The 26766-nt window shown below is 43.7% G+C and overlaps 1 protein-coding gene across 1 annotated transcript in view; it reads right to left on the bottom strand.

Moving 5' to 3' along the window:
• Positions 1-17731, bottom strand: part of NAMPT (nicotinamide phosphoribosyltransferase) — a 31650-nt gene extending 13919 nt beyond the window's left edge. Inside the window, exons 1-6 of the mRNA XM_005243486.4 lie at positions 17558-17731; positions 6126-6282; positions 4721-4824; positions 1235-1363; positions 597-755; positions 99-235 (exon numbers count right to left, since the gene is read on the bottom strand). Of these exons, the coding sequence (XP_005243543.1) occupies positions 99-235; positions 597-755; positions 1235-1363; positions 4721-4824; positions 6126-6282; positions 17558-17617 (746 nt within the window). The 5' untranslated portion in view covers positions 17618-17731. The remainder of the gene's footprint in view (positions 1-98; positions 236-596; positions 756-1234; positions 1364-4720; positions 4825-6125; positions 6283-17557) is intronic.
• Between the last annotated feature and the right edge of the window lie 9035 nt (positions 17732-26766).

Below are 26766 nucleotides of genomic sequence, written 5' to 3'. Positions count from 1 at the left end.
TGAAACAGTTTAATATTTCTGCATACAAAGACAGATAAGAAAAAAAGTACATTTTGTTAAGTTATTTTTAAAAAGGGTTTAATAGCCCAATATCTTACCTGTGTTCAGCAGCTGGAACAGAATATCCTGGAACCGGATCTTTTGTACCATAGTACTTTTTAATTAATGCAATTCCTGCTACAGTGTCTGTTCCTTTGAAGTTCACCAAATGAGCTGAAGCTCCTATTCCTGCAGTCTGAAAAAGATGCAACTTCCAGCTGCCACACCAAGCATAGAAGCCTAAACCCAGTCACCACCTAGCACTAGTTTGTAGCAGCAAAACTCTGCCACTGTTCCCATTTCACCAACCCCCTCTTCATGCATTTACACAGGAAGGACAGCTTCCATATAGAAGAAAGCTCTCCCAGCCTAGCGCTCACAGTTCAGACACATATCTACCCCCTGCCCCCCCCCCCCCGATAAGTCCAAACACAGCATGCTCTCCCCATTCACAGTTTCACTGCTGAACAGGGACACAACTGTTAACAGATGCACACTACAGTCCTTTATGGTTAAGAACAATTACACTTCTCCAACTATGAGATAAGTAGTATCACCTCTTGGGAAGAAACTCCTCTGTAACCGAAGTCATGCAGTTTATACTCCAGTCCTTCTAAGCTGCCAGAAGTCTCTAGCAAATATTTGGCCAAAATCTTTTTCTGCTCTCTAGAGTTTGTAGCCACTGTTATTGGATACCACGACTGCACAAGAATAGTCTAAAACAAAACACATCACATTAATTCCTAAGCAAACATACACCTAATAAAAATCCCCACTTGGCATTTAACCAGGCACAAAAAGATCTATTTATTTTCACCGCCCACTCAGAAAATACCGATGCCTTCAACAGTTTGCTTTAGGGCTGAAGTAATTAGCCTTTATAACACCTTTATAAGGTAGGCCAGATATTTGCCACCTCAGGAGTTACAGCTCCTGAGCTACAAGACACACAACGCCCTGTTCCTCATCCTCCTTTCCTTGTGGATGAAAGTACTGTTGTGCATTTCCTGTAAAGTTACTACAGTCTCTTGCCAGCTAGGGGGGAAAGGTCTATGTAAAAGCACTAAAAACAGAACCCAGGCTTACTTAAAGGCGAAAATTAAAGCTGCCAGATTCCCCTTAAACCAATAAAGGATTCAGCCTTTAAGTGCATTAATATTTACTTAGAAAAAACATGTTAACTTTCAAAACTGACCTCAATCCAATTTGTGAGCCAGTAGCACTCTGGATCTGTGTTTTCTACTGTGAAAAGAACATTTCCTCTGGGAATTACAGAGCCCTCAGGAACAGCCTTTATTTCTATAGGAAGATGGCCATCGTACTTCTGTGTAAGAAATAGTCATGTTGTTAGACAACAGGAAAGATTAGGACCTACCTCTTTTATTTGACTGCAACGGATAAAAGTCAGGCTACAAGTTTATCAATAAAGCTTTTGTTTTCTTCATTTTTTAACCTTAAAAATAATTTTGTTTGTTTGCACACCCACAAGCCCAAGTAAACAAACAAAATCTGCATCTATCAAAAAAGGAGGAAAATCCTGTAACTTAAAAAATAGTCTCTTTTATCAAACCAAATGATGGTTATCAGTTGTATTCCTTCTGCAAACTGAGTCAGGAAGGCTTAAATATTGTATAAAAAGCCACAAGTTCTACCTGCAGAACAAGAAATATTTGCAACTCAGTTTTCTTCAGCACTTTCACATGGAGTAAGCTGAAAAAAGTTTAGCTGTATTATCTAAGTGCCATGGTTTAACCCCAGCCGGCAACTAAGCCCCATGCAGCTGCTCGCTCACTGCCCCCTGCCCAGCGAGATGGGGGAGAGGACTGGAAGAGTAAAAGAGAGAAAACTCGTGGGTTGAGATGAAGACTCTTTAATAGGACTGGAAAGGAACAATAATAATAATGATATAAAAAGAATTAGAATATACAAAACAAGTAACACACAATGCCATTGCCAACCACCACCGTTGCAAACGGATGCCTAGGCAGCTCCTGAGCAGTGCCTCCTGGCTGGCTTTCTCCCCAGTTTATATACTGGCATGACATGTGGTCTGGGCTATCCCTTTGGTCAGCTGGGGTCAGCTGTGCCAGTCCTGTCCCCTCCCAGCTCCTTGGGCCCCCCCAGCCTTCTGCTGGCAGGGCCTGAGAAGCTGAAAAGCCCCTGACTTAGTGTAAGCACTGCTTAGCAACAACCAAAAACATCAGTGTGTTATCAACATTATTTTCATATTAAGCCCAAAACACAACACTGCATTAGGTACTAGGAAGAAAATTAACTCTGCCGAGGCCAAAACCAGGACACTAGGCCTTCAACAAAACCCCTAGTTTTGCTTAGTATAGATGTGTGCTTTGTTAGTTTATTAGGCCAGGATCCATTTAATAACTATTTTAGAGAGTATTTTGTCATATCAACTACTCATTTATCATGAAAACTCATCTTGAAGCATCGTTCTTTTGTCAAAGTCAGTCTTTCACCCCTGAAGGACTAAATATTGTGTGAAATACGCCTTTTGAAAAAGTAAGTTGCAAACAGCAACTCTAAAAGACTAATTATAACTTGCTGAAAGAACTTTAGAACTTTGCAAGCTAAACTGATAATACTCAAAATGTTTGGTGTATTAATTTTTTTTTGTCAGGAAACTTCTCATAAGATATCCTTTAAAGGCAACAAAAATTGCATTAATTCAGAGATATTACACAGATTCATAAGCAGCGTCAAAATATTCTCCAGCGCTCAAGACATGTTAGAAGTCTCTTCTACACTATGGTTTAAAAGTTTCTTTGAAAGGGTAATATACTGAAGCAAACTGTGTTTATATACCACACAGGGTTTAGTCAGCAGACTTGGAGATGTCAGCTCTGGATTAACAAATGCCAATGAAGCCCTCAAAAAGGCTCAAAATAATTTATTAATGATACAACAAAGACAAAAGTATAGTTAAGTGAAAAAACAAAACAGATTTCAAAGTTGCCATAGGTGTTGATTTTATCCACAGAAAAAAAAGCAGTATGGTCATGCACAGCACTGTATTATAGCCCTTTTCGAAATTTTTAGGTAAAGTCAACTTGTATCATTTAGGGCTTACATCTCTATCACTCATCATCAATTTCTGCCAACTTCCAGCCTCTACACGACCCCCTCATTCTCCAGGCTGTTTCTTTCTTCCACCCCTTCACCCTATCAGTATTTACTCATTCATTTACTCTCAGTACAAATTCATGCATGTACTTTTCAAATTCATTTTTGCACTTCATTCATACAGCTACTGCTCCCTCCACTTTACCTAACACTACACATTAGGTAACAGAGCCAGAGAGCAAGCAGTGGTAGGTATGTAAATATATGCAGGAATTCAGTGAGCAGAAGCAGGGTATATAAGGGCATACAGAGACCCAAAGGGTACATACACCTCCAGTTTGAGAGCCATCAGCACCTAAGATCAAGAAGTGGAAGCTGTATTTGTTTCTACATATGCACGATTTTACCAAGAAAATCCGACAAGGGAATAAACAGTGTATACTGGGGGTATGGATGAAGGCTTCCCTTCACTAAACCAAAAGTTGAACGGAATTAGTTAAACCACATTAAAACTCAGCATGGACAGACATGCAGCATTAGAAGTGTATTAATTCAGTTTAGCCAAAGAGGGATCAAGATTACTTTAAACACAGATGAGAGCAGTTCACAAAGCATAATGTAGCTTGAAGACAAATATGGATTGAATTCACATCTGTACTTATTTGAAATAGATGCAAGTCCTCTAGACACCTCTCACTCTCTTAGTAAATAGCAGCTTTATTTACCTTGCTGCCATTTGCAACATTTAACTGAAAGTCACTTTTCTCTTGCACACCCTATGGTCCACCCTGGTTGCACAATGACACGCATAGACAGATGCCACCATAAAATGCATACAGTCAGGGTATCCAGGGAAAAATAAATGCAAAGAACTAAAACCTGTGTTTTCAAATGCCAAAAATATCCATTCACTAGAACCCACAATGAAACTTAGCATTTACTTAATCTGCCGAGATTAGAACAGCTCTGATGAATGCTACTAGTCTGAATCTGCTGCTTTTCTCGAGAAAAGATGTTTGCAATTACCTGAAGACTGACACCTTTTTAAACAAAAGGGAAAGAGGATAATTGTGGAAAGACTTAATTTGGAAGTATTTGTGTGTCAGAAGTGCTCAAGCCTTGTATTTCATAACAAAGTTCAATTTGAGTATCTCTGAAAAATTTAGGAATTTAACAAAACATGTATTTTCTGGAACTATTTACACATGCAAGAGGTTGTACGGCTTTCTGCATTAGAATAAAAATGGTTATGATTAGTTACAGAAAGCAATGTAAATGATGCAAGCAACCACTAAGCACTATATTACATACAGAGACTTGCCACCAAGCCCCCACTTAAGACTAGCTGGCTGACGACAGCCATAAATCCTTATTACCTGCAAAGCCGTATTTGGCATCTGAAAGGATGAAAATTACTTTTCTCTACGGAATTACAATTATATGATTATTCTTTGACAGCTGCTACTCCCTGTACACTAAACATAAAAAGCTAAATTTATCCAGTCTTTACTATCACAGTTAAAAGGAGAGACTGCTCTATTTATTCTACAGTTGATTCATAAATCCTTCATTATGATCTCATACTGTTTTCATAAATTCTTACCTCCAGAATATAGTTCCATCCCTTTTCGTTGAAGACATCATCTTGAAAATGCTCCCTATATACTTCTTTGGCTTCCTTGATTTTCTCTTTGGTCACCACTTTACCTGTGGTTTCAAAAACAGGTGAAAGCTTAGAAACTTAAGATAGTCATCAAATTATAAAATAAATAACAAAAAGGTTCAGACACAGAAAAGTCTTTGCCTCCCACAAAAAGATGGAAAACATGTCAAATGCAGTATACCAGCTATGTGAAAACCAAATTTTACTTTCATTTATTATATAGATTAAGATGCTCAGGAAAACCACCAGGACAAAATACACTTGTGGTTTGCGGGTGACTCAGGAACAATTTGAGATTATTACTTTTTTATGACAGACAACAACCTGTCAAGAGTTTTATTAGCAGTGCTTTTCCCAGAGGAATGTGATGACTGTGCAAGCTGGCACATGCAACAAGACATAGCCACACTAGCACAAGGGTTAAGCTACGCTGCTCCAGGGAGAATTCCCGTGGAGAAGCCTTACAACCAGTCTTTGTTTGACCACTTTGCGATAGGAACTGACAAGAGTAACCACGTTATTTGAATAAGCATTGCTACTGCTGTAGGATCAAGCATCTACTGGAAATCAACATTAGAGAACAATCTTCAGATTGCTAAAGAGAAAAGAAACAAGATTATCCAGTGTTTTGATTATAGTGGAATTCCAATCTTTGGCAAAACTGGCAGAGATTTACAGATTCTGGATCAAGACAAAGCTATGAAAGCCCTATGACTAAAGCTTTCCTTCTAAAGCTTGGCAGAAGGCAACTCGCATTTAGGCCAGAACAGGTGATATTTGCACATAATGCAAAAAAGCAAACACCACATTAAATGGCACCAAGGAATTTTCAGATGTTACTCTTGAAGTTGTCAATGTTGAAAACACTTTCACACATAGCTGCCATATTCCATGATCTAAGCTGAGTGGCAACCAAAATTTAGGGGAAATTAAAACCGTTACTAGTTTACACAGTAAATAAGCCAGTAAATACAGACTAAAATTTAAATTCAAAACACAAAATGTATTTTCCCTTGAATCTCTGATCTTCTTGTGATTGTATGCACAGTCTTGCTCGATTTCCATTCATTTTAGCCCACTGAAGTTGGGATATAAACACCTCTTGATTTTTAATAAACCGTTGGCATAAATAACATAGTAGAGAGGTATCTGAATTAAACAGTCAATATCATTTTACGAGGGTGGGCATCTCATTTTAAGAATCAAATAAATAAGGTCTTATGCGTGTCACCACCTACACTGTATGAAGATAACCTACAGTTGTTTCAACTACGACACTCCAGGCTTGAGAAATACTATGGTATTTATTTACAGGTAAAGTTTTACTGGAATTTGAGACAGTTACCTTTTAAGTATTTGTTCAGAATGTACTGCAAACCATAAAAAACAGTTTCTTCATATTTCACTTTCCTTAATTTGGAATTTTCAGTCTTCTTTTCACGACATTCAAAGTAGGAATATACTTTGCTTGTGTTAGGTGGATATTGCTTGTAGTGTGTAACCTACATTAAGAAAAACTTCAGTAAGAGCTCAAGACATCACTAGAAAGCACAAGAGAAATCATGTTTGTACGTTACAGCTTAGAGTAACCCACAGTTCTTCTGGATTATTATTATTTATCCCATTCACATTCTAGACAATACTTAGGGGATTTCTCCTTTTCCAGCCACCTTCAATTTGCAGTTCAAAAGACTCTCTTCCTTATCTTATTTTTCCTTCTGTGTCAACCTTTTCCCCTTGGAGTAATCTTCACGGTCAGCTCTTCCACTCCCCTGATGACTTCACTTTCATTAACCAGGAAAGCCACTGGGCAGGATTTTAGGAGCAGCCCTGAGCACCAACATGCCGGGTCAGTTTTTGCTCTCCCGCGCTTTGGCCAAATCAAACAGCTACGGGAAGCACAAAATCGCCTGCCACTACCAAAGTGGAAGTACCTGCTTGTATTCGATTCAAGTTTTGAAGGCCATATTAACATAGTTTAAATAAAAGCCATCCAGACTCCAGGAGGCATTGGCAATGGCCTTTACCCAGGCGTCTCGTTCACTGTGAGCACAGTGGGCTTCTCAAGCCCTGGTTACATCAAAACCAGCTTAACAGCATTACTGGTTTTGTAAGTTTGCTAGGCAGAGGTCTTTTCCCAATCCTTAGGGAAGTTCACGATCAGTGTGAAGGAAGCAGAAAAGTTGCAGCCTGTAAGCATGGACTACATGGAAACTGGGCATACGAACATACAGTGTTATGCTGGATTCAACCATAGCAGCTTTTTTTTAAGCTACTGATAGTCAGTCTACCCAGAAACTTAGAGTAATGCATCATTTGAAGCAAGTACACTCTAAATATTAACAACTTAAACCTGCAAGATTTTATCTCCTAATGTGTAAAAGGCAAACTCCATGCAAAGTCCGTAATTCCATATTAAACAAAAAGATTACACGATGACATTAACTTCAGACTACCGATATTTAAATTACAAGATACATAAATCAGCTTAAGGCATTCCCAAAGGTGAAGCTATGAAAAGTTTTCTTAAATTATGATGAAAAGTCTGTGAACAAGTCTGTATGTTTCATAATGGAAAACTCTTCCTACAGCCAAGTAAAGTGCCATCATACATCAGAACAAAACCCAAAAAGGTGTAAAAGTCACGTCTGAATTTTTCGCAAACCCCCATATTTACAAGGCAGTCATGCTCTAACATATAAGTCTTTTGCTGTTACTTCTTACTCCAAATCACCTTAAATATTTTATTTGTGATATCACGAGGAATTAGAAAACAGTTTTACCATTTCTTCCTTGTCATCCTGTTTTTTTAAATGTATCCCTGACACATTCAAAATAAAAGATCTGAAGGTTTTCCCATACCTATATTGCTAAAACTGTATATTAAAGTGTTTTAAAAATACAGTTTTCTTTTTCCTCTCAGATACCATTTATCCCTAGTATTTCCCTCAGTTTGGTCAACAAACTAGACTGCTCAAGTGAATTTTTTCCTTCTCCTATACCAGCACAACGCTGCTACGCTTGTGTTTCCAATGCTGCAAGAAAACCTTCAAATAACAAAAAGGTAAATTTGCAGATCTTTCCATCGTCTTTAACAGCATCAAGTTTTCAAGGCCAATCAAACAAAACCCAAGCTTGTCATTGCAGGTTTTCTGCCTTTACTTCACACAGCACACACCTTTCCTGTTCCGATTCCACCGGCACTTGCACGCCAAACGCTGAACAGTAGCAATGTTAGTCCCAAAGACAAAACCTGGCTTTTAGATCTAGTTCTAGCTATTAAATTTCTCACTCCACAAATTACAACATGTCCTTTCCTAGTTCTACACAGAGCTTCCAAAAAAGTAAACCATACTGCCAGCTCACAGAAAACTCTCCTCAGGATATCATAGTGTTTTTAAAGGAAACCAAAGAAACAAAACCAAAACACACCCCCACACAACCTCCTCCACCCTTACCTTGGAGCAGTCAAAAATACGCTGGCTGACATGTCTTTCTAAGGGCAATAAGGATGCCACCCCCCCCACCCCCCCCAACACCCTTACAAAAAAATTGCATTAAATGGACTCCAAGAAAAAGAGCACGGAACAGATCACGAGCAGGTCCATTCACCATGGGGCATGGTGAGTAGAAACTCCTCGCTTTGCACGCTTGCCACTTCAGTCCGTTACAACAACTAGATGAAAAAATTTTGCTGTGTTTTGTGACTGGGACTGGACTTTAAGTTGGTGAATCTTTGTGATGTGATTGTATCACCCGGGAACTCTGTTCAACTTTTGTTTTTGTTCTTCATCCTACTGGCATGCTCCAGCTCCATGATTTCAGAGTAAATGCTTGCAGAGCCCACCAGCTTCCAGTACATGTAGCAGGTGGCCCAAGAACAATTCCCCAAACTGGTATCTGAATTCCCTGAGAGAAGCTCCAGAGCAAACTACTGTAACACTGTTCTACTACAACAGTTCAAGCAAAACAAAGAAAACTACATCTGCATGAGACTGCCTACTCAGATTTCTTTAAAAAAATTAATCATCCAGCTTACTAAGTATGGGCAGGTTGCTCAAGCCAACACCTATGTTATGATGAAAATTTGCTTGATCTTCAGCTACTATCTTTTAATTATTTTTTTTTTTTTACTTTTGCAGTTCATAACATCTCCTCCAGCTAAAAGCTTCTCTCTGTCAAATGGGTTACAGACCCAAATTAGCTGAAGGTGTGCAGTGCACACACTGAGTTGGTGCCACCGTTTCCTAAGGTGTTTAAATACAAAGGTTTTTAGGGACCTCCCATTCTGGCTCTACTTTGAAGTATGATCACAACACACTGTGCTCTGGCTGCAAATCAGAATTGGAGGGCTGAAATCAGGCTGGAATGCTAACAACCAGATTTATTCTTTATGTAGCATACCTGGGGAAACTGCTCCTCCAGATTACCTACCAAAAAACCCACTCAGGTTTCCTCAAACATGAAATTACAGGTTTAGCTAATTTTTCTGACATTAGATTAGATATTAACCTGAAAATACATACCAGCTAATGTCCAGAGCACAGTTATTTCTAGGGACTCAAATCTAAATAAAAATTCTGTGCATGGTAAAAATGTCATTTTATCAATTAAATTGCTTGAAGTACTTGAAAGAGCCCATGAACTACTTTTACAACAGTTATAGGTGTAAGATTCAATTATATTCTTCACACATTAGAATCTATTTAAACAGTGAAAAATACACATCCCTGGCAATTAAGATATTTAGATCTAAGCAAACTTTACAACTGCAATTTTAAATAACTTGTGCTTCTTTTGACATTCCTCAACACTATTAGTTTTATCTATAAAGCTGAAACACGCCTTGGGTGTCCACAAGGCTTCTTGCAGACAACTCACTATTTAAAGACACCACACTTGCTAAGCATGGCTTACTACAGGCATGCTGTATAGGTATGTGAAAAGTTAAGCCCACGACCTGGCGTCCCCTGTTCACTTATCTGACTGTCTGTTTTGCTTTCAAGCTGTCAGGGAGGGCACTGTACCTGTCAGGAGCATCTGCCTGCAAAACATCACAGCAGCTCTGACCGTTAGCTGGCAGTTCTGGACTACTATGACATGGGGAAATAATACCCATCCACCACAGTGATGGCTGGGAGGTCTGGCATGTAGTGAAATGCCTGGTGGTTAAAACAGTCTGAAAAAGGATCAAACTCTAGGGAGCAGGAGCAGTTCACAAAGAATGCCAGGGACAACAAATCAACCAAATTAAAAAAAAAACCCAAACAAAAACCCAACACAACACTACAAGGCACTTGGACAATGAAAATGATGCTTCAAAAAATGCCTGGACTTTCCTTGTTGTCAGATGAAGTTTTCATCTTTCTGTATTCTAAAGAAGAGAAGGAACAACCAGTGACAATGTAAAATATTTGAAGTGTATTTTATGTTTTACAGATCAAGAGAGTATTGATAAATTTGTACTTTCTGTTAGGGGATGACAGATGCAGGACATGTGCAGACAAGCTCTTGGTAGGCAGGAGTGACTATAAAGTCAGTAGGGGTAAAAACAAAACCCAACAAAAAACCAAAAACAAAACCCCAAAGACCCTACTGGGATTAAGAGACCCTTACAAGAAAACAAAACCCCTAAATATCTTCAAATGCTTTTTGATAGTCAGTTCAAAGGCTGTGGTTTAGGTTTTGTCTACAAAAAGTATGACAAACAGCCTTGGAACAACCACCTGCAACAAGGTTATGTACTATGACTGAAATAGAGCACTTTTATTCCAGTTGTGATACCTTCTTATTAAATTTAATCCAAATAAGGGTATATCTGAACAAAGAACACTTCCACAACAACTACATCTCCTTAACTAAAACCAAGCCAGCCATTTGAGGAAAACAGGAAAACCATGAAGCACAAGTTGCATTTAGATCAACCAACCCAAAAACCACCCCAAACATTAACAGTTAAATTCTAAGAAAAAGGATTTAACAGGTATTCATCACAAAACAGGAATGACTAAGGTAAAGGCTGCATTTTTATAGGCTAGATAAGAAAACCTTTGGCATAAAAGCCAAATAATCTTCTAATCTACAAGCACCGTTGGACAAGAAACTGCAATTAAGTTCCTTTGAAAGACTGAGTCTATATAACTCAACCACTTGAAAACATGAGAAAAGCAAGTCCGACATGAGTAGAGAGGTCAGGCATGGCCAAATTCTCCATCAGTGATTTATTCCTGGGGCTCACCTGGCTCAGATGGGTGCTAACATGAACCACCAGAAAGATGCTTCCAAGCCCTGCCTATGGTGAAGAAAAGCAGTCCCCAAGTGTTTAGGCAGCAGGATCTTGCCTACAGTTGCTATGATGTTAACAGTTCAACTGTGACAGAATTTGAACTTTCTGGAGCCATTCTGAAAAATCTTTATGCAACCCATGTACAGAACCCAGCTACTGAACCCATGGTACTTCACAAACATGAAGAATCAGAGGGACAGGTGGAAGACAGGCCAGAAGCAGCATATCCCTGGAAGCTCATAGCTGGGCCACTCAGCAAGAGCACTTCAGGTCTGCAGCAAGTCACTGGGCCCAGGTATGGGTCAGTCACTGTCCTACGAGCCTGCCTGTACACTGAAGTGAGCTACAGCCTTTCCAGCATAGGTGAGAATTGACCGCAGCCTAGTTGATGTGACAAGCGAAAATGAGAGCCTTGGTTGTGGGGTGCAGTGTCAGAATGGCTCGCTGGTGCTGGAAGAGATCCTCACCCCCACGTACAATTTAGCTTATTTTACCACAGTGGTGCTTCTGGCATTTACACTGGGGAGAATGCTGCAAATCACCTCTAAGATCCCCATGATTATTTTAAAACATTGTGGAAAGAGGTCATTGAAACACTGCTTTACCTAAACCTTTACGAGGTTTAGCCAATGGAGCGATTACAAGCAAAGGCTGCCAACAACCTATACGGAAAAACAACATCGTTAACAACAGCGAGGAGGTGAACCGGTACTTGGGAACAAAGGGAATGCCTTATCAGATACGCCTCACTGGGATGAGACATAACTGACAGCAGTTATAAGGTAGTGCTGACCCCCTTCAGGAAAACAAACAACCACGACTGTGACTAGCAGTTATATTCAACAAGGATGCTGTTGTAGCTTTCAAAGCAATCACAAAAGGAATACTCAACACAAACAAACGTGGAAATGAAAACCAAACCAGAAGTCAGCGTGGTAAAATTATAAGCTTATTTGAACGGAAGAGGAAACATCAGAAGAATCAATCTTTTAATAATTCCACAAAAAGGGCATCCAACAATAGCAGGTAAAGTGCAAGACACTTGAAGTAAGTAAAAAAATAAGAGACAAGTATAACCTTACTATTTTGGTTATACATGAGCTTCAAATTACAAAAGTAGCCTCAGAAAGAATCCAGACCCCCTTATTAAAAAGGGTGTGTGTTTCTGTGTGAAGTGAAGCAAATACAGATTAAGATAATGTTTGAGAACTAAAGTGGTAATATCAGGAGGTATCTGATCTTATGAGATGACAGGGATAAGCTAATGCAGGTTATGACTGAAGGTTAATCCTGTACCACTTTTAATGTCTCTGTATTCCAGTTCAACTGTCATCTCTTGTATGTGTACTGAAAAATAAGAGGACCAGGGGTGAGGAAAGAAAAGTTAAGAGCTCAGTCAGTACTAAGCTAAGGAAAGTACATGCATGCAACTGAATTCCTATGGAAGCTGCACATTATCAGCAGAGATGCTGTAAGCGACCACATCCACACTCATTAAAAAAACAAGGTCATGTATATGCACTAGAACTGAATGTATTCTAAATTACTCAGAAAAACACAAGGTAACACTTTATGGCAGGTTTCTTTACCACTAAAAATTCTGGTGTGTTTTTCTTATGGTTTAACTCCAGCTGGCAACTAAGCCCCACACAGCCTTCACTCACCACTCTCCCTGTGGGATGGGGGACAGAACTGGAAGGGGAAAAGTGAGAAAACTCGTGGGTTGAGATAAAGACAGTTTAACAGGTAAAGCAAAAGCCGTGCACACAAGCAAAGCAGGGAACTCACTCACCACTTCCCACGTGCAGGCAGGCTCAGCCACCTCCAGGCACGGAGGGCTCCATCACACCAAACGGGTGACTTGGGCTGACAAACGCCATCACTCTGAATATTGCCTTCCAGCTCCTCCTTCCCCCAGGTTTGTATGCTGGGCATGATGTCATATGGTCTGGGCTATCCCCTTGGTCAGTTGGGGCCAGCTGTCCTGGCTGTGTCCCCTCCCAGCTCCTTGTGCCCCCCCCAGCCCACTCGCTGCTGGGGTGGGGTGAGGGGCAGAAAAGCCCTTGGCTCTGTGCAAGCGCTGTTCAGCAGCAACGAAAACATCCCTGTGTTATCACACTGTCTCCAGCACAAATCCAGAGCACAGCCCCGTACTAGCTACTATGGAGAAAATTAACTCCACCCCAGTCAAAACCAGCATGGTTTTGCATCCAAAATTATCGTAATAAAGATGACAAAATGCCTTATGTTTACTGCTTACACATTTGTGAACAGTCAGCCGTACCACTTCACATACTGCTACAAGTTTCCTGTTCCTTAATGAAAAAAGAAAAACATTTATCTTTTGAGCAGTGAGAGCTGCAATGATTCTGGGAGGGGTTACTTTCTATTAATTTAAAAACTGGCTGAATTCTGTACAGTTGCAGTGTTCCCTTAGAACAACGATGACTGGGGGTTTGTCACAGGACTGTGTGACTGCAAATCAAGACTTGGAAGATAATGAACCTAGATGGAGCGCAGACTGCTTCTTATGAGGAGTGCTGAAGCGTAAGTTTCCAATGCTTTTCCACTGACAGAATTACAGAAGGTAAGAGAACACATTCAACCCCTCAATCACAAGACTTTAATTAAAAAAATAAATATACACACATATATGGGCTACTGAAAGGAGTATTTTGTAGTCATTATGTACTACTCAAAATCAATAAGCTAAAGAGTACTCATGTCTCTTCTTTGCATACCTCTAGCCTTCTAAATAAAGAATATACAGGCTGCCAGAGCCTGGAATTAACACACACTCACATGAAGTGTTTCAGAAGTGCTCTCCTACATCCATGTGAAATAAAAGAATTCAAAGTGACAAATACATAAAATTCAACACGTAAGGCATTGAGCGTTAAAATGTATCTTTCAGGCTTCCTTGAAGGGTCCGGAAAGAACTGAATTCTGAAGCAGATCTCATTTACAGTTCAGGTCCTCCTATGGGGTAATTGCATGACAGCTTATTATGACTATCAGGTTAATTACGAAACATTCTAAGCAACAGCAATACACCTCACTGGTAAAAGCAAAATAAGCTATCATCACTGCAGCGAACAAGGTTCAGTTCTCATTTGGATAGCCCTTTCACGCCTGCAGCTCATGGCCCATCCACCCAGGGCTGGTATACGCCAGTCACTGGTATCTTCCGACTGAACAGCACCACAGCTCTGCTAAGCTGATCCTCTCAGTACAGCTTCAGACTACACATACCCTGGAGGATTTCTTGCCTGCGTAGAAATAAACAAATATGGGTAAACAGAGCGTTGGGAATCGAACAGAAAGACAATGCAGAGGTGGTGTGTCAACAACATCACACGAGTGAGGAACTGAAGGGCAGACGCCCTCACTCACTGCACTTCTCAAGCAAACAGCACCCTCGCTGTCACAGAGGGGCAAGACTGCAGGGACTTCTTGGTATAGACACGAGAGTAAGACATCACGCAGCATGAACAGTGAGCTTCAAGGAGCCTGCTGATCCCCCTCACTTGCAGCTTTCTACCAACAACAGTTCTGACCACAAGTGCTTCCCTTTTTCAGCAATACTGAGTCACCAGCAGAAGACTTCACTATTAGAAGTGTTATTGCTACACTGGACATCCACACAAAGAGCTTCCCCAGCTAACGCCGCTCTGATGAATCTCTTCAAAGTCTGATGATCCAAAGAACTAAAGACTGCTATTATTTACCAGCAAGATACACACACCCCATACCATATGCCTATGCCCAGAGTCTGAGGGGATGGCATATAACATCCAGCACACAGAAGGAATTACACTGGTAGGGGATTTGGAGAAGCTTAAGCATATGCATCAAAGTACACCGGAAGAAAAAAACCTAACTGATGTCAAAATGTTTATCTTGTTATGGGGGGTTAGAGATAAACTGCACAATTTGAAGCCTGGCCTCAAAATCCTGGAGCATTTGTACAATTCACTAAGCCCCAGTTCTTAACGGCAGCTCAGTGCTTAGGTCCAGGGTGTAGCAAGTCTCTGAAATTCACCTGACGGGAACTATTCCTATCTAAAAATATCCAGTATGCTAGAAATTAGCATGACACCCAGTTGTTTTTCAGGAACAGCTTGTAAGAGTTTGAAAGCAAGAATTTGATAATCTTCTATGACTTAAGAGGAAATGTCCTGTGATGTACACACAGACAGGAAAATGTTTAGAGGAATGGGAGGCAGGGTTAACTGTCAACAGACAAATCTTTGCCTACCAAACTACTTTGTTTCTGAGTTTTTATAGGCACTAAACCAGCAACCAGTTTTCTCTCTACCCAAATTTCCAACTGTAGCAACTGTGAACTAGGACACTGGAGCTAACTCAAACTAATGAGTTCTGACAGATATGACCCTGAGATACCAGAACTTTTTCAGTGTTTCATTGATTAGAAAATGAGAGTATCATCCAAAGGAGAAGATAAGCGATGTTTGCTTATGTTACCTAACAGGATAAAAGAAGCTACTTGTTTCAGCATTTTTCAAAGAGTCTGAAGTTCCTAAGATTTGGAAAAAAGCATACAGGAAGAGAAACAATTTGAGCAGTCCTAACAAAGCAAAACAGACAATCCCAACTGTTTTTAATACAACACAAAATGCTCCTAGCTGCCACAGAAAACCTCACCCAATTTCAGATTTAAGCTGGAAGAGAAACAGAAAACTTGGGCCTTTTAAGATTTCTACCACTCCTGGAATAATCTACAAAACAGAAGCAAACTGGTCACCTGTCACTCCAGTGCTGCTCACTACCACTAACCCTAGAGCACAATCCCGTGAATTTAGAAGTAGTGTGCAAATTAGATTTAAAATAAGACACCGTTTCAAGCCAGGCCTACAGTATTTAATGTGATTAGTCTCAGCCATAGAAGAAAAGTGGATCTTCCAGATTCGAACAGGTTTGATAACGAACACTTAAACATAGTTCTTAAACATCACTGCAGCTAGATTAAGCCCTTACTGAAAGCAGTTTCGTTAGCCCTCAACAGCAGCACTCAGATGCTTCGCCTGAGCCACTCTAAGATTTAACAGCATCTTCCAGTCTTCCAACACACATTCCCACAAACAGCAACAATAAACGTTAAGGATTTCTTTACCAAAAAAGCACCCTGTAACATCGTACAATAACAACATCACAGCGGGAGGAGCCAGGAAAGGTGTACAGCACAAGTCAGCAGCTGGAGCATGTACCGAGGCCGGTATTTTGGTAGTTAGACAGTAAGGAGACCCGGCCACAACATCGTATTTGCTTTTTTCGACTCCTTATCTAGAAGTACCCTCCCTGCTGAAACCCACGCGAGTGGTCAGAGAGCTGTAACATAATACACGCTGCATAACGACAATCGGGTCCGTCGCTGTGGTTTGTTCAGGGCACCAACCTCTCTGACACCGCAGGGCAGCTCCGGAAGGAAGAAAGTTTTTCAGTCTAGGAGACACATCTATCCCACCAGGGTCGGGGACCCCTCGCCGGCTCTGCCCGCTGCCCGGGAAGCGGGCGCTCACGGTACCGCAAGGCTGCGCAGCGGCGGGCGTGCCCGGGGCACCCCGCACACCCGGCTGCGGGGCACGGCGGGGGCCGCTGGGTCGGGGGACGGACAGCGCGACTGTACCTGGCCGCGGCGCCAAGCACCCCGATTCTTAAGTGATTTCACGGAAGAGGGCGGTCGTCGAAGGACTACGATGCCCTGGCTCTGCCGGATCGCCCTGCCCGGCACACCCGGCACCGCAAGGAGCGGGACCCAAGCAGCGGGCTACCGGCGCGCCGGGTCAGGCAGCCGGGTCCTGGAAGCGGCCTGTATCGCAGCCGGGCACAAACCGGCGGGCACCCAGCCACCAGCACCCTTTCTCCCCCCAGGGAGAAGCGAAACGCGAGAAAAACCAAAAAAAACCACCAGAAAAAAAAAAGAAGCGAGTTACAGTTTCGCCGGCTGCCGCCGAGGCGGCGAGCGCGCCCGCTCCCCTCCCCGGCGGGCAGCAGACGATGCTCGGCGGCGGCCCCCCCCCCCCCGCCCTCAGCGTGCTCGCCATGGCGGCCCCGCGCCGCGCCGGCAGGGCGGCGGGACGGCGGCGCACCCCCTGCCCACTTTCACTTTCTGTTCTCCCCAACCGCCAGCGAACCCGGGCACCCCGCGGGGAGGAGGGAGGAGGGCAGCGGGCCCGGCCGCCCCCTCGGCGGCGCGGGGCAGCGAGGGCAGCACCCGGCCAGGCCTCCCTCCGCGGTGCCCCTTCGCGCCGCCCCGAGGCAGAGCACCCCCTCAGGCGGGGGGGGGGGCGGGGGGGGGCCCTCCCAGGGCCGGCCAGGCGGGCAGGGGGAGGGAGCGGTGGCGACGGGGCCGGCCTGGCCCGGCGCCCCGAGGATGGAGAAGCCTCGGCGCCAGGCCCGGCGGGTCCGGTGCGGCAGTGCAGGGGCGCCCACAGAGGTGACCCCCTCCCGGCCGCCGTGCCCGCGCCCACCTTGTAGGAGTCGGTAGCGAGGAGGATGTTGAACTCGGCCCCCGCCGCAGCGCACTCCATGTCGCCCAGCCCCAGGAGGCGCCGCCGCCAGCACGGACAGGACTAGGCTACGCTGCCACCCGCCGCCGCCAGGCGTTCGGTGCGGGGGGAGAGAGGAGAAAGGGGAGACGGTGGCGGGGCGGGGACAAGGGGATTACGCCTGGGGGGCGGGGCTCGCGCGGCCGCCCGCCCCGCTGATTGGCCGCACGTCTCCGCCGTCGAAGGAGGGGCCGTGAGGTCACTGCCCGGATGGGCGGGGCCAGAGCGCCAGGCAGGCTCTGATTGGGCCCGCCGCCCGGTCGGTGCAGGGGAAGGGAGGAGTTGGCTGTGACGTTGGGGGGGCGGGAAGATGCCCCGTGCCGCACGTTCGCTTTCATTGGATTCCGGGCGGAGGGCAGGAGGGGCGGGGCCGTCCCGGTGACGTCACTGCGCGGGCGGTGCGCGCTCTGTCGCTATTGGCCAGCAGCGCGGCGGCGTGCTCGGCAGAACGGGCGGGGAGGGGGCAGCTGCCGGGGGCGAGGGGGGGTTCGGTTTCGATTCTCCGCGGCCAGCGCCTGCGGGCGGAGGTTACGGGAAAGGGTGGGCGGCGGCTTCGGCTTCCGCGGGGGGCCGGTCCTGGGCGGGCGTGCCCCGAGGTGCCGTGCCCCGGGCCACCGCGGTGCCGGGGGCACGGCAGCCGGGAGGTAGGGCCGCCTCCCCGCCCGCCTCCCCGCTCTCCCGGACTGTGAGGGGCGCAGAGCCGCACCGGGCTGCCTCGGCCGGCCTGGGGCTCGCCGCAGCTGTCTCCCGCGGGGGAGGGTGCCGGCAGCCGCAGGCGACCGAACGCTGAAGCGAGGGCAGGGCGGCCGCCCGGCGGCCTGGCCTCGCCTGTGCCGTGGGGTGCAGGGCCCCCGCTAGGCGGGACGGAGCCCGGGAGAGGGGGTTTAGCGGCCGCCCCCCCCCCCCCCCCCGAGAGTGAGGCGGGCAGGGCCCCGGGCGAGGCCGGCTGCCGGCGGGGTCTGGGCCCGCGGGCGCCGCGGTGAGGAGGGGCCGGGAGACGGGTGCATACGCTGGGGGGAAGAGGCGGGAGCGACAGGACTGGGAAGACGGGGAAGGCCGAGAGCGCCCGGAGCGGGGCTGGAGCTGCTGAGTGGAGGGAGCGCGGTGTGCCCGCGCAGCCAGGCGCTGCCCGGCCGGGCCTGCCGCTGTCCCCGGAGCGCCGGCCTGCGGGCCTGGTCCCGGCACCCCCGGCCGCCTGCGAGAACACGATGCTGCTTCACTGACTTATACCCTCTTTGGAGCAGGTGCTGTCCAGTAGACGACGTACAAAGAGACGTACGCCTTCCGACAGCTTTCCTTGTGGCCACCGTCGCTGAAGTCTGGTGGTGTAAATGCTGGAGGTGTTTGAGTTACATGTGATCCTGTGACGGCGGAGTGCTGTGCTTGGAGGGAGCGCGTGGCAAACGGGGCTTCGGGTGTAATAGTGGCTCGTCCGTGACAGGAAGATGGGCTGCTTAGTTTGTACTAAGTAGATATATAGAAAAAGAACATGAAATATTAACAACACTACCGATTGGTGCTACGTTAGAAAGAAGCTCCATAATTGGCCTTTTCCGTAAAACCATTCGCAAATCAACACTTAGGTTGATGTTTGATGACATACAAATCCAAACCCAAAAGCGTATAACTGAAAACTTCATTAGGATGATTCGGAAAAGATGGCTTTCACCAGTTAGGTTTTCATAGAAACGTGACAATCCAAGAAAATTGCACAGAGTAAGATCAGGAATGGGGATCCAGATATTTTGGACTTGATTGTATGTCAGTCCTGGCAGATCCATAATTGCACTGTTTTCAGTGCAGCTTCTTTCAGTCACCCTTGTGTGCCCCTGTTGACTTCAGCGTGCTCTTACTTTATGCCATTTAATGTGAGAGAAGTTCCAGGTCTTTTATTTAATTACAACTTCTAAGTATTAAAGTTATTTGCTGTTGTTTTTTTTTAAAAAAGGTAAACCGTGACAGCTGTTATTGCTGTTATCCACTGTGAACTTGCAACTAACTCTGCTCCTTGTCACCAAGTTATGTTCTTACCATTAATTCCCCATTACAGGAAAAAAAAAAAAAAAAGTTGAATTCTCAGTTTTCTTTCTCAGGGCTTTCTATAGCTCTTTCCCTTCTTACCTCTTTTTCTTTTCTTGCTGCATAGTCAACCCAGTCTGCTTTCTTCCCTTAGCAAAACTTAACTTAAAGTGCTATTTACTTGCTAGTCTAGAAAGCTGCTCTACCTTTTCCCATATCCTCCTTAAACATAAAATGATTTTTCTGAAGTTCTCTGGGCTTGACTTCTCCTTAATTCCTTCCAAGGATTCCTTTTGTGGTGTGTCCTATTAATGCGACAATATGATTATGGGATAATTTGAAATGATATATAAATCTCCCTTGTTTGGTCCCAAAACTTTCTTCTGTGATGTCATTTACATCAGAATTTTCCCACTTACCACATCATTTATTTGTGTGTTTTTCATGGAGAAATTTCTCTGCTGCAAAGGTTGAATCTTATTTTTTGCTTGGAAAGTCTATTTTAATATAAGGCAGATTAGTAAAAAGAAAAAAAATAAATAAATTTGATCAGATCAGTCTTTTAACTGTTGCAAGAAGTTAGAAAAGTCAGGGAAATACTACAGGGCTTGTTGGTTTTTCAAAAAAATGACATTTCTTGCTACAGAATTATCCAGATATATCTTCAAGCCTTCAGTAGAATAATTGATGATGGTTTGCTCAGACAGAATTTTTGTCAGCATCTTCCTCCTCCTCCTGCTGGCTCTTTCTTGTATCTTAAGACGTGCCAGAACTTGAATAATGGTTTAATTTAGCTCATATGAACATATCTAAAGCTGTATCTGTAATGAAATATTGTAAAGTTAGGACACTGGAGTATTAATAGAAAATGGTATTATGCTAAACAGAACTGTATTAAATCACAGTTTGCTGGTGAAAAGAACATATTTTAAGTTGGGACAAAATTAAATACAACTCTTGCAGCAGTAGATGGTGTGAGTATAGTTAAAATGGTAGAAGAGAAATAAACCTAGGAATCTCAAATAACTCAGTTCCTGTGCTGCATTTGTCATCTATTATCTGTGAAAGTGACTTTGAACTGTTCATCTGGCTTATTGAAATCAGGATTTGTAATGGATGTGGGGCTTGGCTTCTCTTTTCACATGGAACCACACCAAGAAATCATGTTCTTCAGTTTAAATACAAGTTCAGCTAAATTGTTTCTGATACCATTTGGCCTGCTGATAATGTTGGGGTTCTTCAATAATTGCCTTCTAACATTTTCCTTTGGCATGAGAGAGATTTTTAGAGGTACTCATTCAGATATTTTTAACAAACAAATCTCTTAACGGTAGCTTTAATAAATTCATATTAGTCCAGGGACACGTTTTGTTTCCCAGGGATTTCTGATAAATAAGTGATATTGTGCATAGCAGAAGTCTCCAGTCAGCATTTTATGTATATGAAGTCTATAGTGTAGCCTGCTGCTGTGTATGGGGGAAAGCTATCCTGCAAATATATCCTCAGGTTGATGTCTTAGGAGGTATACAAGGACAACCAAATTAAGATCAATATTACATTATATCCGTTCTTTGATCACTGTTGCAAAACTTTATTTCATCTAGCCATGAGAGTCCTGTCACAGTTGCACAGAAGATCTATGTAACTGAACGTGGTTATGCACAGAGTGTGAATTTCCACTCCTAAAGTCTTTCTGGTTCTTTTGGTTGTTAATTCGGAGCCCGAACCAATCCCCTGTGCTCCCTGTATCTGTATGATCATTCCAAGGCATATTGACAGATTAAATGTCAACATTATCTCTTCATGCTGTTATTTTTCTGTTCAAATATGCTGGCAAAAGAGCAGTATTTTAGCTGTACTCCCTTGTGCTTTAGGTTTGGTGCAACTAGTGCTTATGTTGGGCTTTAAGCTTACAGTGATTGGCAACAAGTCCCTCGGTGCCTGACAGCCAGGCTGGTGTTGCTGGAGTTCATCAGGCATCTGTCACTCTCCACCTCGGTGCATACAATTCTTCACTGTGGAGCCAGGAGGAAAACAGAGTGGAGCCTGTAGACTTTTATTCAAGTCTAAGTCTCCTAAATCTCCTTTCATCCTTCCTAAAGCTTCCCATCCAACAACATTCTGCAGCATCTCAGCGTTTCCTCTGTGTTCTTGTAGCCTTCTTTCTCCTTGAATACCTGGCTGGGACTCCAGAGTTAATCAGTGCATAATTGGTTAAGATCACCTAAGTAGATTTTAGTGGGCTCAAGAATTTAATTCTCATTGCTAAACAGTATCCATGAATAGTCCTGTTAAACAGTATCCCAATCGCAAGGAGTCACGGAGAGGTAGATTATTTTGCATAGGCTTGAATAAAAAAATCCTGCCGCATCATACTCAGTGAATGAAGCGAGCCTAGTATTTCTGCCTCATAGTCATTCAAAGGCTTGTGTAGAAGTCTGTCTTTAAAAATTATGTCCTGTGCAGACTGTATAAATAAATGACTATAATATGTATGAAAAATCAGAGGAATTGCTTTGTCTATGCAGTATATAGGACAAGGTTCAATCCAGTTCAAGATTCTGTTTACAGGAGATAGCAGTCTTCTGGTGAGCAGTCGCACTAGATTATATCTAATTTGATATTTAGATCTTTTGTCTGTGCACGTGTGTGTGTATATATATATATGTAAACCATATATAGATATATGTAAACCCTAATATTTTGTGGCTTGGTGGACTGTCTGCTGAAGTTCCTGTTCAGTCCATGGCATAGCATCTCTTTCCTGAACTCCAGCTACCAAGAGGTGTTTATATGACTGCAGGACCTGGGTCAGTAAGATTCACACCTCAGCACAGCTAACCTTCAAAGGTTTTGTCAGTTTTTGTGCTTCTAAGCGTGAGTCACAGCCAGTCATTTTTTCTTTATACCTTCTTAAGAACTGTATCTTGCCATTAGGTCTTAGCTTTGGAAGTCAGTGCATGTATTTCTGCTGAGAGTTGGATTACGAGCTTTCTAGACGTGCTGTGAGGCTTTTGCCTTGATTTTTGGAAGAGGTGAATTTCAGATTATGATTATGGCTTTGTATCGCAGCACATAATGTTTTATTTCTTGGCATGCATTGCATAACCAGTACTGAGGTTTTTGCATGTTCTTCAGAGAGTAACAAAAATTCAGTTGCTTCATTGTTCAGAGTGATGTGAAGCTGACATAAGTTGAAAATGCTGTCACACAGGTGGATGAATCCCACAGGACACCCAGAAGTTCCATGTGTTACAGAGATGCCTGACTGGTTCTGCGTAGGTGCTGTGGATCCAGCACAGTTTACCAGCTTTGGCTTAGTCCTGAGGCTCCCTCCACAAAGAGCCACTCAGGTGGATCTGCTGTGTGGTTTTTTTTGATGCTTAAGATTCCTCGTGAGTTGGATGGCAAGCAAGTGTTACGAATGGATATTTTGAGTGCATCTGTCTAGCACCAGCTTGGACCAAGAACAACCTTCGTGGGCAGGAGGTTGCTGAATCTAACATAGCTCCATGAAGTTAAAGGTGCTGGTGCAGCATTTCTGAGTTTTCCTGGTTTTGTACCGTGGCCCAGATATACAGTGTCTGGCTGGTTTGGGTCAGTGTTTTGACAGTTGGGTCACAAGGTCAGTTAATCTTCATGTTCCAGATCACATAAAAATGGCCAAACTGCTCCCAGTTCTGAACTGACACCAAAAGCTGTTAAACCTTGTTTGTGCAGTGCTGCACCTGAGCCAATAAACTTTGTATTAATTACCTCTGAGCTATACAGAGTGTGTCCATGGCATAATTGATGTGCAACTGAAATAACCCCATACAGCTTGTTAAGTGATGGCTGTGGAGTGTGGGAGGCAGTGCAAGAAGGGAGCTGACATGAATATTAGACTGGATCACCTGCCTTTGCCCACACATCATGGTCCCCAGACATTCAAACAGCTGGATTTCTTTTTCTTTTAAATCAAGTAAGCACAAAATATTTTCTTTGTCTCCCAACCCAAATCTCCTCTTCTTCATTACAGTGCCCTGAGGCTCAGCTTGGGCAAATAGAGTTCATCATGGTGAATGCATTTGGCTTTTACAGGAAGAAGAGTGAAATACTTCTCATAAATCTATTTCAGGATTCAGAAGCACTTCTAAATAGTTTCTTCAGCAGTGTTTGGCCAATGGAGAATATATGATGTTATGACATAGTGTGAAGATTTTACTGCCATTTGTCTAGAGTAACATTTCTAATTTAATCAGTTTTACTGCTCCAGAGTAAAACAATAAATAGTGAGTCCTCTGGAGCTGAGACCATTTCTCGTTCCATGTTTGTTTTATCACCTGATGTGGGTGAGGACGGATTCCAGCCGGAGCCTCTGCACTAACACAGTAACAACAGCAACCACGGTCTCTGCGGGGCATGATGGAGCTTTGTACGGTGGAAGGATAAGAGACCTGAAGCTAAACTGATTGGGTTTTTCTGAGTATTTCACAATACACAGTATGTATTCAAATATGAGAGAGAGACATACAGTTGTGTGTCTAGGTAAAAATACAAGGTTGACAACACCCGCTGCACCACTGAGCTGGCAGAACATGCAAAGGTTCAACCATGCTGCCACAGTTACGTCTGAGGGCCAAATGACAGTTGTCTAGTTTGAAAAGTGAAAAGGCAGAAGATGACTTTCTAATGATCTAAGTCTCCATGTTTGTTCTAGCACGCTGAAAGTTACATTTATCTTAATTTGATTTCTGCCTACCCAGGAAGAAAAGAAAAAACCTGGAACCCCCCAGAAACACTGATTGCCCGGAATTTCTGTTTTCACTGTGTAGACAAAATGAGAGGTTATACATATTTAGTATATGTAGTAATGGCCCGGTTTCTGTAATATTCATGATGTTTTTGCCTGACAATATGTGAAGCAAAACAAGGTAAATCAACACATTTGTAAAAAGCAGTAGAGCGCCAGACCTTCAGCATTTTGGAACACCCATCAGCTAGAGTTGCAGTTTCACAGCTGATGACATCGACCAGTCTCCTCATATGAACTTCAGCCCTGAACTGTCTTTTCTTTGGGGTTGTGTTAACACGCTCAGACACTTTCTACTTTAGGCCTGATCCTGTAATGTGCAGTGCTTTTCCAGCGAGCACTCTGAGCTGCTGCTGTCTTTAGTATGCTCAGGATCTTGAATACTGTTTCTTTAAAGAGGCAAAAAAAGGACAAAATTATTTATGCTCTCTGAAAGAATGCTACGGAGAGCAAGCTGTACTGAACAGACAGCTTTCTGGCAAAAAAATATCACAAGGTTACAAAATTTGTCACACTGCAAGTTTAAAGAAACGTGTGATTTTTCCCCTTGCACCCTTTCTAAAGGAGAACTGGGAGCTTTATCAGGCAAAGACCTTGCTCCTGCTGTTCCTGAGGAGTGTGAATATTTAGATTATAAAGGGATCAAGGCAGAGCCCCAAGTGTTGTCCATTTTGCTAACAGTCCATCACAGATTATGGTTTGACCAGGAGAGAAATTAAGACCATTTTAGCCAGTTGAGGGTGCTTGTAACTGTGGCTGGGGCTGTGGTACTTGTAAGGATGCCGGGTGCCTGGCTGTTGTGCTAAGTCATCCTAGCTGTGGGTGAGAAAACCCGGCAGACAGATTCAGGATCATTTCTGCTCACCCAGTGCTGGTGCATGCAAACTGCTGCTGGACTGTGCCGTGGCCTGTGCTTCTCTTGCGCAGACGTGGAATAGAGCTGTCTAGGAGGACACCTTTGAAACCGGGGAAATCCTCATGGAAATTTATGTTTAGGTTGGTATTTTATTGCTTCCAAAGGTAACAATGAAGGGAAGAGAGTTCAATTTAGACTATTAGCCTAAACTCATAACCAGCAAAAACTACCTCAGGGGATTAAATTTAGGGTGCTGCCAGTTTATTGACTCGAGCAGGATTAAAATCAGCATGTTTGGTGAGTAATTGCAGAAGCGATGAAGTAATGTGTGGATGCACTTGTTTGCGGAGCTGGAGTTCTTTCTGATGTCTCAAACAGAAATCTCTGAGATGAAGTTTGTTTGGTTGTTTGTTTTTAAAGTGGTTTTACATAATATTTGCACTGTGCACAGGGCACTGTGCTTCCCAGGATCTCTGTGTGCTGATGGACGTGAAATGCAGAGTCACTGGAGCAGCAGACACCCTCCTAGAGCAGTGCCCCACAATCCTTACGGTGTAACTCAGATGAAGGCTTCTTCTGCTCCCTTTCAGACCCAATCCATTGTCAGTTCTACACACAGCACCCAGCCCTCGGTAGGCTGGTCGGGGAGCTGTGCCAGAGGGTGTGGGCTGGGAGCATCCGCGCTGCCCCTTTCTGCCATGCTGCTGGTGAAATGTGTGGGCAGTTTTCTGCTCTCACTCTCTGCACAGAAAAAGATTGCAGCTGCCTTTTGCAAAGAGCTTAATCCCATTAGTGTGCACAAAACATGGCCTAGAAATGCTTGCTGGATATAAGCAGAGGGATGGTTTGTGGATGCTGATGGGCTGAAGAGAGGTAGGCACCAAAACAGTTAGGCTGTGGGCTTGCACAGAAGCAAACCGATAGCCACCGTGAAGGTCTTTGGGCTAAACAAATAGGCACCTACTACATTATACAGAGTTTTATGAATGGTAGAATGGTATGTTTGGATTTAGTTTTGTGTTGTTTTTTTTTTTCTTTCTGTTAAATTCTACTTTATTCACCTTTGTCCCAATTTTAATGTAGTGCTTTGTAATTACACACAAAATGAAAACTGGAGATTGGAGCCTACTGTGGCAGGAGAAGAGGAGACAGGGATGAACTTTATGCATCCATTTCAATCCAGATCAGACTGATGCATAAATTAAAAAAACACATAACCTCAAATTATGAGGCACCACAGGAGGTGCTGAGAAGTGGAGGGAAAAGCTGCCTGAGCCTAGCAGGAAGAGAGATGGCAGGCATACTGTGTAACAGCTTGTGCTGCATCAGGAATCAATGTGGGATCCCAGTTTAAGCTATTGGATTTGGATCGCACCCACCTAGCAGATACCTGTAGGGTCTGGCTTTACCCTTTCACTTTGGCGACATTAGGAGAGTTTGTCAATCTGATAAGTTGCACTGAAC

Source organism: Falco peregrinus, chromosome 6 (assembly GCF_023634155.1).
Source record: "Falco peregrinus isolate bFalPer1 chromosome 6, bFalPer1.pri, whole genome shotgun sequence".
In the NCBI taxonomy this organism is placed as follows: Eukaryota; Metazoa; Chordata; class Aves; order Falconiformes; family Falconidae; genus Falco; species Falco peregrinus.
This window is presented reverse-complemented; position numbering and strand designations above follow the sequence as displayed.